The 13521-nt window shown below is 41.9% G+C and overlaps 1 protein-coding gene across 1 annotated transcript in view; it reads right to left on the bottom strand.

Moving 5' to 3' along the window:
- Positions 1-11262, bottom strand: part of csad (cysteine sulfinic acid decarboxylase) — a 34740-nt gene extending 23478 nt beyond the window's left edge. The window contains exon 1 of the mRNA XM_030369985.1: positions 10928-11262. Coding sequence (XP_030225845.1) covers positions 10928-10946 — 19 coding nt within the window. The 5' untranslated portion in view covers positions 10947-11262. The remainder of the gene's footprint in view (positions 1-10927) is intronic.
- Between the last annotated feature and the right edge of the window lie 2259 nt (positions 11263-13521).

Here is a 13521-nt window from a genome sequence, read left to right as displayed (position 1 = left end):
GATTTTAAGTGACTTAAATTTTTATTTGGTAAAGCCTTGATTGGAATAGTCCTATTAAGAATTGATGCGTCGATGTCATGAGGTTGTATTTTAATTGTTCAAACACTGTCTCACACGGTCTTACCTATACAAAAAAAAAAAAAAAACTTCCTGTGGCGAGTGAAAAGTGGTAAAAATAGATATAGGCAGTTTCTTCTGCTTTGCCGGTCAAGTGGTACAGTGGTATGGTTGCCTGCTGCTCTGGCTGAGTGCACATTCTGTGCATCTATTTGTTTGTGTTTCATCTCATGACCCTGCTACTTACAGCAGATACCGTGACAAGTGGCTAATAAAGAATATTACATCTAAATCAAAACCAGACTGAAGTGAACCAAACTCAAATGTATTTGAAAATAACGCACAAAAAACAAGCAAACACCTTATATAAACAGGACATACAAATGTGATGATTGGGGAACAATCAATTATTTTGATGGCACAAACGATAGAGCCTATTTTGAGATTTCAAAGTGGACTGTGGGCTGGTGAGGTCAAACGTGGGCATAATAAAGCTTTAACATTAACTTAAAAACTATAGTTGTTAAGAATTGAAGGTGATGTGCAGAACTTAAATGCACGACTCAGAACTCAGTAGTTGAATAAAGAACAAACGTTTACTGGCAGGATACGGTACACAGGTAAGCAAACATAATCCAAATAGGGCACACAGGTTCAGCCCGAGGTCAGAAACACGAGTAAACAATGAACATACGTAGCACGGAGAAATACAATGAACACAACCTGAAATGACGAGAACGCAACGATCGAGTAACAAGAATACAAGACAGCACAAACCTGGCACAAACGATAGAGACCATTTTGCCGCTAGGTTGACGGTGGGCTGTGTTGCATAACAAGAGGGCAAAATTAAGTTGTATTAATTACTTAAAAAGTAAAGTATCAAAAACATTTCTTTCAACAGCACAAACCAGCACTAACGTAGCACTAAACATATTGACCATTTTGACGCGATTTGAAGATGCACAGGGGGGCTGAGTTACATCACGTGAGCAAAATCAAACTGGAATATCTTTTAAACTGTAGTGGCACAAACATTTCTTTTGACTGCACAAACCAGGACAAACGTAGCACTAACGATAGAGACCATTTTGACACGATTTGAGCGTTCTAGGGGTGATGGTTGCATAACAAGTGGACTGTTTACATAACAAGAAGGGAAAATAAAGTTGTATTAATTACTTAAAAAGTAAAGTATCAAAAACATTTCTTTTAACAGCACAAACCAGCACTAACGTAGTACTAAACATAGAGACAATTTTGACGCGATTTGAAGATGGAGGGGGGGCTGAGTGACGTCACGTGAGAAAAATCAAACTGGAATACCTTTTAAACTATAGTTGCACAAATATTTATTTTGACTGCACAAACCAGCACAAACGTAGCACTAACGATAGAGACCATTTTGACGCGATTTGAAGGAGGACGGGGGGCTGAGTGACGTCATGTGTGAAAAATCAAACGGGAAAAACTAAGAAACCATAATAGCAAAACAATTTCTTTTGACGGCACAAACCAGCACAAACGTAGCACTAACGATTGGGACTATTTTGATGAGATTTGGGCGTGAACGGGGGGCTGGGTGACGTCACATGCCAGAAAATGCAATTTTGAATTACTCAAAATCCTTACCAGCACAAACGATAATTTTTACGGCACAAACCAGCACAAACCTAGCACAAACAAACAGCAGTGTTATTTTAATATTTTGAATGAGACGGGGGGCCAACTTCACACAGGTGTGCATGCGCGCACAGTTGAAAATCGATCGTTCACATCCAGCTGCTCACAGAACAAGTTTAGCGCACCACCGCTACCCTCACACTTTTTCATATAACCTTTTTTCAGCACTAGGTCATATGAGCATTAAATAAATGCTGCGTCTCAAAATGCCTTGGACAGCAGCGAGGATGACTCGCTTTGCCACGGGCCGAAACAGTTCGGAGCGACCACAGCCAGAGCGAACACAGCGGGGCAGAGGAGTGTCAGGAATAGTCTTTGGTGTACACATCAGTACGGCCTATTTGCACTACTGTTTAGTGGCAAGGCAGTGTTTTATTCAATGCCTTTTTATTTTCGTATATTATTTCAATGAATACAATTTATTTATTCATAAAAACCGGATCTGGTCTTCAAAATTTTTTTCCAAATATAGGTCGTCTTACAATGGGGTTTGTGTTTATATTCGGACCAATACGGTACAGCGGGCGCTCACATGACGTTAAGCATTTCCTGGTGCATAATGTGACGCTTCAGAACCTAAAATCCCGTTTCTCCCCGTTGACACGACAACACATAACTGGCGTTTTCAGAAATCTCCACTTTGGCCGGAGTTTTTAGAAATGATCGTTTTCTGTGATAAGACAGGGCCTCGGACAGGGGGTGTTGCAGCACCCCCAGCACCCCTACTTCCCGCGGTACTGGGTGCAACTTACAGCTGAATGTAGTGCCATGTTGTTAAACGAAAACCTACGCTAGCCTGGCTCGCTCTCGCGCATCTCTGTTCGCGCTCGTGCATGATTGCGCGTCCAGGTACTTGGAATGGGTGGAGTCAGAGTCAGCGTTGAAGGAGAGGGGGTAGGACCATTTGAGTTGTGTATTTTCAAAATCTGCTGGCGTTTCGCAGATCACCTACCCAACCTTTAAGTAAACAAACACATATGTGACTAATGTCAGAGAATGTCTAATATGAGGAGAATGGGCACTCGCGGGTTAGTTCCGGTTTTCTGGACTGGTTGCAGTAATAATCTCTGACCACGCGGGGCGCTCGTAGGCGAGTCCAGAATGAATGGGAGCCAACGGGGTTTTATCGTCAGAATCCACTTTTCTCACAATGTAATTTTTTGTCAAGTAATTTGAAAGTTGCTATCAAAAGGTGGGGCTAAGATAATAAACTCAGCTGAATATTGCATTTTTTAAGGTCACGTATCTGTTCTAAAAAGGCGTTAAAAACATGCGATGACGTCACACATTGTCATACTGTCAGAGGTACTGCTTTACGGCAGTTTCTAAAGCACTTCCCTTTTCCCGCAACGATAACACCAGCTGTTGGAGGTAAGGCTTTTTTTCGCTTAATACCCTAGCCTACAGAGTTTTAGTGAGCTAATGTAAAAAAAAGAAATGCGCGAATGTTTTACATATGTATGTTACTTACTGAGAGTGTTTTATCTAATCCTCACTAGTGCCGATGATAAAGCTTTTTTTTTTAGCAACGATTATTTGCCATTTCTTTCTCCTAATATAGAAACCTGGATTAGAATCATAATCATAATAAGACTGCATCAATTTAGTTTACATCAGCAAACAATCTGCTAGAGAGCAGTGTTCTGTTGTACTCATGCCTCTTCCTTTCTTGATCTCTACAGTTGGACCTTGATTCTGTGACAACGGACAAGTCTTCTTCCTCTGTCCTTTTCCCCTGCCTCTGTTCAGTATGTTCAGTGTTGTTAAATCATTTCTCTGTTTTTATTAGTTACTGTTCTTATTGTGTTCTTGTTAGTGTGATGTTTGAATAAACTTGCCTGTTGCAATGTTGGTATAATGTTTGTATAATTACTGTTATATAACTGTTACTGTTTCAATGTGACCCAGACCATATTTCTCATTTAACAAACATGTGTAGCTTATAATGTGTTGCAGGGCAGAGCAATTATATTCAATGGCTTAAAACAAACCCATCTGGAAAGATCAGTGAATGCATAGAAATCAATGACAAGTGGTGTAGATGGTTTTCCCTCTGTGCAAGGTCATTAGCCCAATTCCTACAAAAAAATAACGACTGTAATAGCAGATGTTGAAGTTGTTAAATCGTTAACTAACCATTTGTATGGAACAATCGGTTAAGGTAAGTTAAGTGCTTGAGTCTCGACACTTTAGAGAATGTCTAGCGCGCAACTTGAATAAGCCATGTGCGATATTACCCGGGCTCCAGCGCAACTTTCCTTACCAGGTGAAGCCTCAGGTAGCCTAGGACTATGGCGTCACATTAGTGCCATAATTCACTAATGTGATAAAGGATGCATTCGGGCGTATTACATTATTCCACACGCGTAGATATTAACTGCGAGCGCGCAAATGATCTCTGCGCGCGCAAAACAGCCTCTCGCGCGCGCAAATTACCTCAGCGCGCGCAAAACAGCCTCTCGCGCACGCAAATTACCTCAGCGCGCGCAAAACCTCTCGCGAAAGATGTTTTTACGCTCTCGCTCGAATTTAATTTTGGAACTATGGGGGAGGGAACCAAGGCAGGGCGGGCTTTCCTATGATTGGCTGTTTCTGAAGCGCGATATTTGATTGACAGCCCTCCTCAGCTCTCCTCTCATTCAATTCTGAATTGTACAGTTAATGGCTGAAACGATAGTTACTTATTGTAACTCTAGATTCTATGAGTATAGGGGCAGCCTTTTAAGGCTATCGATATTGGGTTATCCCTAGGCGTGAGCCATAGCACTGAAAATTTGCAATCCCCGACCACCAACAGCGTGGGCCTCAATAACGTCCGCGTGCGGCGTGCCTCAACGACGTCCGCATTTCGCAGATATAGTCGGGCGCCGGCGGACGTTCTGCTCCCAATAAACAGCTTTTCTTCAGCTATTTAAAGGACGATGAGGCCGACACTTCAAAGGCTGGGCCTATACTCATAGAATCTGGAGTTACAATACGTTCAGCCATTTACTGTACAATTCAGAATTGAATGTGAGGAGGGCTGTCAATCAAATATCGCGCTTCAGAAACGGCCAATCACGTTTGGCCGTTTCATGTATCGCCCTGCCTTGGTTCCCTCCCCCATAGTGCCACGCACTATGGGGGGCGCGCTCGCAGTTAATATCTACGCGTGTGGAATAATGTAATACGCCCGAATGCATCTTTTATCACATTAGTGAATTATGGCACTAATGTGACGCCATACGGGCGTATTACATTATTCCACACGCGTAGATATTAACTGCGAGCGCGCAAATGATCTCTGCGCGCGCAAAACAGCCTCTCGCGCGCGCAAATTACCTCAGCGCGCGCAAAACAGCTACTCGCGCGCGCAAATTACCTCAGCACGCGCAAAACCTCTCGCGAAAGATGTTTTTACGCTCTCGCTCGAATTTAATTTTGGCACTATGGGGGAGGGAACCAAGGCAGGGCGATACGTGAAACGGCCAAACGTGATTCACGCCTAGGGATAACCCAATATCGATAGCCTTAAAAGGCTACCCCTATACTCATAGAATCTATCGTTTCAGCCATTAACTGTACAATTCAGAATTGAATGAGAGGAGAGCTGAGGAGGGCTGTCAATCAAATATCGCGCTTCAGAAACAGCCAATCATAGGAAAGCCCGCCCTGCCTTGGTTCCCTCCCCCATAGTGCCAAAATTAAATTCGAGCGAGAGCGTACCATCTTTCGCGAGAGGTTTTGCGCGCGCTGAGGTAAATTGCGCGCGCGAGAGGCTGTTTTGCGCGCACTGAGGTAATTTGCGCGCGCGAGAGGCTGTTTTGCGCGCGCAGAAATCATTTGCGCGCTCGCAGTTAATATCTACGCGTGTGGAATAATGTAATACGCCCGAATGCATCTTTTATCACATTAGTGAATTATGGCACTAATGTGACGCCATATAGGACCATTCATACAGGAGCAAGCAAGAACGTTACCTTTTTCTGTCCTTGGGAAACGAAAAGACGGACAATCCGTTTCCACTGTTAGTGCAGTTTATCATTGCACATTTACGAGGCATTTATTTTTTAAACTATCTTTATTTTCGAAAAATAGACAATGACAGATGAAATGATATTGAGCGGGACATTGACTGTATTATTTAAGGTGGTCATACCGTACCTACCATGTATATAACACATTGAACATTGAACACAAGAAATGGAAGAAATTCCATTTATGCCCATGTACTTTCACCATACATACTATCTAAAAAATAAAAGGGCCTGCAGGAAAATATAAATACAGTACGCAAAAATTGAGTTCGACGGAAGGTCGAAGTTAACACGTTTCTGATTACTCTTCAGCTTCAGATGCCGTCAAGAGGGTTCTCTGGTCGTAATCAGTCGCAAGTCCGTCCCTGACCAATCAGCATTCATTAGCAGAATGCTAGCGTGTATGGCCAACAACCGCCCAAACTGTAAGAAATCGAAAGGACATAAGTACTCACTCATTTGACTTTTGAACCATAATCTATATTGAACTTGCGGAATCTACAATAAAATTTGCGATATTTCAACGAAAAGCAGGTGAAAGAGGCATAATTAGCCGTCTAGCCCCATAGACTCCCATTCAATCTGGACTCGCCCGCGATCACCCCCAGTGGATGTCTCATGGAACTACAACCAAAATCGGTACAATGGGGCGTATAGGGAGTGCCCAGGCTCTTCGTAGACGGGCTCTGCTAATGTGTACTTAAAATCCATGAACAACTAATAAACATTGAGTTTTGTTAACATAAAATGGTGTTGTTGTGAACTTAATATAGTGGTTTGTAAACTGGAAACTTTTTAGTCATATTAAAGCTATACTGTACGATGTGAGAGAGCTAGCATGATTTGAAATTAGCTTCTCTTCGGAGTTCCGTTTAACTCCTCCCCCACCCTTCAGGACTCCCTGCCCCAACCCCTCGACACAGAGCCGTGCACGAGCGCTAATGCTGCTTACGGCTTACTTCAACGCCAACCATTGCGTCACTTTTCAGGCCATTCAACTCCCTCAGCTGTCGCCATCGCTGAAAAGCGAATCCAAAATTTATTCTCGTTTTTCCTCGAGCATTCTCTTACTTTTTTTTTGTTGCTGCCTTTTCATTTTCTGTCTCTTTTTCTTGCCTTTTTAAAAGGATGAACCGGGGCAAGTAACGGTGGCAGTGGTAACTTCTGCTTTTTTTCTTCCATCGTGTTAACGTTGTAGGCTCACTAGGTCTAGTCCACTGTCATGAACTACTATGACAACAACGCTTTCTTTGCCCTCCGTGAACGCGCTCAGGCCGGCTCAGGCTCGTACACAGAGGGGAGAGAACGCGCAGGCTTGTGATTGGTTCTTTATATTCGGGTACAATGTCTCCGATTGGTAAGCATTTTAACAGGTTTATAGCAGATGCAGAATTCGGTTTTTTTTCGCTTCTTTTTCATTGCCCATAAGTTATTTATTGCTGTCAGGATGTAAAAACCAATTTCAACAACATATTAAAAAGTGCATATCACTGAAAATCGTACAATATGCCTTTAACTGCAAATATTTGAGTTGCCTCAACAGAAAATTGTAAGTCATATTACAGTTTTTTACGATACAATAAACACTAAAATCTAAAGTTTTGCCCAATTATCAAAACCTTACACTCAAGGAGCAAAACTCGGCCCCAGATTTGCACCACTGTAAGCACAATGAGTCCGTTCACACTTTGTGCAAAACAATACACACAGTAATTTGAAACACTAACACACGCGTCTATGCATTAGACACAGAAGTATATCAAGATGTCACTTCCTTTCAATTCTAAAGCACTGACTATCAAATTACCACACCCATGAGCCAGTTGATTGAACACTGCCATCAGGTGTGCAAACACAAGATTGCTTAATTGTAGACACACCAATCAGGTTTAAGCACTATAAAAATGCAGCAGGTGAGTTCACCAAACTTAACCAAAAAGGAAGGAAGAGGAAGAGGAAGAGTGAGGATGAGAGGGGGAATCGGAAAAGGAGGAGAAGGAGGCAGAGGCCGTGCCAGAGGTAGAGGCCGAGGTAGAGGTAGAGGTAGAGGAAGAGGAAGAGGAAGACTTCAAGCAGGAGGAGGTGAAGCTCAAAGGAGAAGAGGTCCAACTTTAAGCAATGAAATTCGCGCAACTCTTGTGGACCATTTTGTGAACCATGGATTGACGCTGAGGGAGGCTGGACTGAGACCAGAGTCCAGCCAAATCTCAGCAGATTCACCATGGCATCTGTCATAAGGGCATTCAGACTGGAAAACAGGTACAAAAATTACCTGTTTACAGCTTCTTACTGTATGCACCCCATATCAGCACTTTTGATACCCCTTCCTGTGACATTTTACAGTAGGTTACATGTGTTTTGTTCTACATAGGATTGAGGGTCGAGTACAACGAGGAGGAAGGGCTCCCATTTTCACACCACTGCAGGAGAGGGAGATTGTGAATATGGTTTTGGCAAATAATGCCATCAGGCTTCGTGAAATCCAGGCCAAAATTATTGAAGACCAAATCATTTTTTCAGAACGTGAATCAGGTCTCTCTGTCCACCATAGCTCGTATCCTGAAGGCACATCAGGTACAAATGAAACAGATGTACCGAGTGCCTTTTGAGAGGAACTCGGAGAGGGTCCAACAGCTGCGGAATGAGTATGTGGAGGTATGTATTGTTCACTTTAGCACTCTGATGTTGCATACTGCACACATAACCTTTTTTTACATGTGAATGTGCTGTACACTAAATCTATGCTGAACTACACAATCTTGTCTCGCTGTATTTTAGAGAGTCTTACAAATGGATGCTGAGGCCATTCAGCATGAGTACATCTACATAGGCGAGGCGGGGTTTAACCTCTCAAAGGTCAGAAGGAGGGGAAGAAATGTAATTGGCCAGAGGGCAATTATTAGTGTCCCGGGGCAACGTGGGGGTAACATCACCCTTTGCGCGGCAATCACCCAGAATGGGGTCCTCCACCGCCATGCCAACATGGGTCCGTATAAAACCCCTCACATCCTTGCATTTTTAGGCAGATTATACAACCTCACAATCAATAACATACAGATCCAATACATTGTCACCTGGGACAATGTTTCATTCCACCGCTCTGCTCTGGTTCAGAACTGGTTTACACAGCACCCAAATTTCACAGTCCTTTTCCTGCCACCATATTCACCATTTCTTAACCCAATTGAAGAATTTTTCTCGGCATGGCGGTGGAAGGTTTACGATCTGCACCCCCTGGCTCGGGTAGCCCTCGTTCAGGCCATGGAGGAGGCCTGTGACCAGGTTGAGGCCACAGCCATACAGGGGTGGATAAGGCATGCACGGCGATTCTTTCCCCGCTGTCTGGCGAATGAGGATATCGCCTGTGATGTAGATGAGATTCTCTGGCCATATCCAGCTAGGAGAAGAGACCAACAATAGCAATTTATGTGCTGTGTTTTCTTTTTTTTGGGGGGGGGGGGGGGGGGTTCTTTTTTTGTTCATGTTATGTTCATGAAAACTGGGAAATGTTTTTTTTGTTGGCTTGTTGCCTTGAGCATATGGAAAAAAATAAATAACATTGTCAACAGCATTAGTCTTGTGTCCTGTGTGGTTTCTACAGTAATGCATAAGTGTGTTTAGTGTTCACTGTGTGTATTGTTTTGCAAAAAGTGTGCGCAGACATTGTGTTTACAGTTGTGCAAATCCGAGCAATGTTTTGCAAATTCACTGTGTGCTTCACCCATACTACTCTATGCACTTAAAAGCAGAATTAGCCGAAAGTGTTTAAGGTGCAAACTGGTGTGTAACTGGTGCAAACAGAATTAAGTCATATGCAACGTGTGTGTTTCATATGGTAAAAGAATATGGTTTTGATAAGTTAGTGTATCGTTTTTACAAGAGTGGTTCATTTTGCAAAGGAGCTAAGGTGTTTTGCTAATTGGGTTTGTGATTGTGCTATTCGTGCGTTGGATTTTGCTGAACAAAACAATCAAAATTGTGTTTATTGTATTGTAAAAAACTAACTGCAAATATTTGAGTTTAACTAAATGAGCACTTTAATTCAACTGTTATCAAAAGGTTCAATTGGCAAGTCATCCAACCTTTTAAGTTCTGGAAAATTTTGACTTTAAGTTAATCAACTTAATAAAATTGAGGCAATCGATTGCCTCAATTTTTTTAAGTTCTGGTAACTTATTCGGGTTTACAGTGGTGTGTGTGTGTGTGTGTGTGTGTGTGTGTGTGTGTGTGTGTGTGTGTGTGTGTGTGTGTGTGTGTGTGTGTGTGTGTGTGTGTGTGTGTGTGTGTGTGTGTGTGTGTGTGTGTGTGTGTGTGTGTGTGGAAATGCCTTGCATGACACAGTAGGAGGCGGAAATGACTCAGATTAGGAAGTAGCTGAAACAAAGATTGGTGACAGTTGAACTGGCCGAGGTATAATCTCAGATATGGAAACCAGAGCATTTATCTCCAGTATGCAAATGAGGGATACTAAAAAGTCGTATCACAAGGTTCGTGATTAAAGTCGTATCACAAGGTTGTTCTATATGCATTGTAATCGTCGATAAGATAAACATTTGTCCTACAATGACTAAAGGAAAGAAAAAAAAAAAGGTCAATCTCTTTTGTAAGAAAAACAGATTGTTAGGACTCTAATTCCACTTCTAGTGTGTGTGTGTGTGTGTGTGTGTGTGTGTGTGTGTGTGTGTGTGTGTGTGTGTGTGTGTGTGTGTGTGTGTGTGTGTGAGCGTATGCGCGCTAAGCCACGGCTTGTCATTACACTACACTTCATGAACTGTATCTGAAAATGTACTACGCGTATGCAAGAAAAATACATTTTAATATTTCAACCAACTAACTAACTAATTAACTTTAAATAAACGAATACCAAAATACATTTAATAAATTTCTAGAGTTTGGTACTCTCGTAATCTTTAATTCATCAAGCAATGCTTAGAAGTATTCTACATCTACTCAATACTAATCGATAGATCAGTAGATCCAAACCGCCTTGGAATCTTGCCGTGGAAGAATGGTTCTAGGATTTGAAGACATTCATTGCTTACACTGGATAATCAAATAACAACAAAAAAGTCCCAATGACCACATTCACCCTACAAAATAAAATAGCCATTTGCTGGAGACAAAAAAGCGATATTTTCTAGGATTCTACAGCAGAATATATGAACGCCTACCAGTCATGCATCTGTCCATCGTTAGTGGCGCTGCAGCTTTAGTTAGTTGTTACTTAGTCGGTTTGAAAGCACAAGTCCGAGCTCTGCACAGCTTAAACAACAGCGGAGTTCCTATTATATACCGCACTGTGCACATACGCATCGTGACGGGGGTCCAACAAACCTGACTTGACTTGTAGATCCGGTCTTTAATATGTTCGACTTGCGAAAGTAGTATCTAAAAAAACGATATGAAAATAGGCCTACGTTCTTTCTTATGTTAAACTATGACCTTCCAACACGAGTGCACCACACACATTAACTAAATCCTTGAAAGGTCTTGCAACTTATTCCCTCGAAAGACTACAAAGTCGAGAATGTGTTGGGTCTATAAGACTGAGTTAGGGCGCTCTCCAGGGGCAAGAAGTGCCACTGCAGCACAGAATTCAGAAGTTAGACTGTTTACGACACAGCGTAACCCCCTCGTTAACATTAGTTATTTAAGTGATCACACTTACGTAATAATAACACTGTATCGTCACAACCCTTCCCTAACCCCATATGCACCTATAGGTTTTCCCTGTGTGTTTATAATGTGTGCATTTTCTTGATTACTGATTCTATTTAGGTTGATTGTGTGTGCCTCAGAATCCGGTTGCTTGCCTTTCAGGTGGTGGTATCCCCGTTTGCACCCACCTGGTACATTGGACAATAGTAAAGCATAATATAATCGGTAGGCTATAACCTTTCTAGAACCCTGAACAATATCGATGATATTCGGTATAGTAGAATACGTTTAGTGCCTATATGCCTGGACCACGAGCCCCTTCTGATTATTTCACATTCATGGGAACACTAAAGATGAGGGGAAAATAATAAAATATACTACTGTGGCCTTTTTTATGTTGTACGGAGAATATGGGTCTGGATGAACATTAAACTAAATTGTGCTGGTCACAACAAGCATTCTGGCCATATCAATTTGCTGAAAGCACATTTTTTTTATAAGAAGTCATGCTATGATGTTGCAGCAGTCATGCCATTTAGGTAATTTTGTTTTTACCATTACAAAACAAGTATAGCTTAAGGGACTGGATTATCACACATTGGGCTTTAAGAGTCTTTGTTTTATTCTCTTTTATTCTGTTTTCCTGTACAAAAAGATGTGCTATGAATGCATGTGTCTCATTGTTTGACTGCAAAAGTCAACCAACATGCGATAGTAAATTGCCTTGACAGCCAGCCAAAGACTGTGAGCATTTTTAAATGTTATTTCTTTCAGCCTGACACTAATATATTCGTTGCCACCATCATTTACTGAACTGTTTCATCCATACAATGTAAAAACCCAGCATCTGACAAAGATATTCATTCTTTCTTCTGGCTTTTTCAGTAATATGGGAGGAGAATGAGCTGAAAGTAGTTATTACTGTGTTTTTTTGTTGCATTAGTGTGGAAATCGATGAACACGTCAACTGTCCCTCAAGAAAGGAACCAATAAATAATTATTCTATGATTGCAGAAAGGACTATTTGACTATTTTATATTGTAAAAGTAAGATTAGGCATAGGCAAAAGGGCAGCAAGAATTAAGGCTTGCAAATATACTTTGTACAAAGACCGATAAGGCTGTGCAAACTCCTTAACATAAAAGTATCTCTGATGTGGTCGGATATGAGCTCTGCAGTAAAACATGAAACTGCTGAATACAAATTTCTTATGGTTTATCTATTTTATATCACTTGCAAACCGATTAGTGATGAATAGTTTATGTACAACACATTTCCCCCTTTCTCCTAAGTTTTGGCTTCGATAGATACACGTTAGTATTGAATGTGACAGCGATACATGATTATCCTGAATGGAAGCTGGTTGTGGCAATATGACGCAAACTGCCATTTGTGTGATGGGCTGTGTCTGTCTGTCTGTCTGTCTGTCTGTCTGTCTGTCTGTCTGTCTGTCTGTCTGTCTGTCTGTCTGTCTGCGTGCGTGCGTGTGTGTGTGCAGGGCAGGCCCATATTCCTCCTTGTATAACACCCTGTACTTTAATGGGTTAAGACTTGAAGAATGATCAATGTTTTCCTTTGGTTTTACTTTTCCAGATTTAACACCGATCTAGCAGCCTAGTTCTAAAGCAAAAACTATTATTATTGAAACATCTCTGGTTCATATGCATGGCTTTGATGAATCGTTGCATTTAGAAAGTAGATCAAAACCATAGTGTAGTCATAAAGCCTGATGGATTTGATGATTTACCACATGCTAACAACAAGGACCTACAGTTGGTCCGGGTTCTCTCGACAGTGTCTGTCCTGGCATGGGTTTCTATCAGTAAATATTTAGTACAATTCATTTATTTTATTGGCTTATGTCAACTCCAACGATTCTGCGTTGTTCACAGTGCATACGCTGTCGGCGCTGTCCGTTACACATCGTCTCCCTTACTGTCACACCCCACTCATCCTATTAGCCAAATCGTGTGTCCGTCAAGGCGCCCAACAAAGCAATTGGCTGGTTCCTAGGCGTTCAACCGCCGTTGACGTACCTGTCTCGCCGTGATAGGCCGACGGCTCTTCCTGCTATCCGTTTTGTTCCCGCCCCCCCCGGTCGACCACT

Source organism: Gadus morhua, chromosome 11, assembly GCF_902167405.1.
Source record: "Gadus morhua chromosome 11, gadMor3.0, whole genome shotgun sequence".
Lineage (NCBI taxonomy): Eukaryota > Metazoa > Chordata > Actinopteri > Gadiformes > Gadidae > Gadus > Gadus morhua.
The sequence above is the reverse complement of the archived record's forward strand: the minus strand, read 5'-3'. Positions and strand labels throughout refer to the sequence as shown.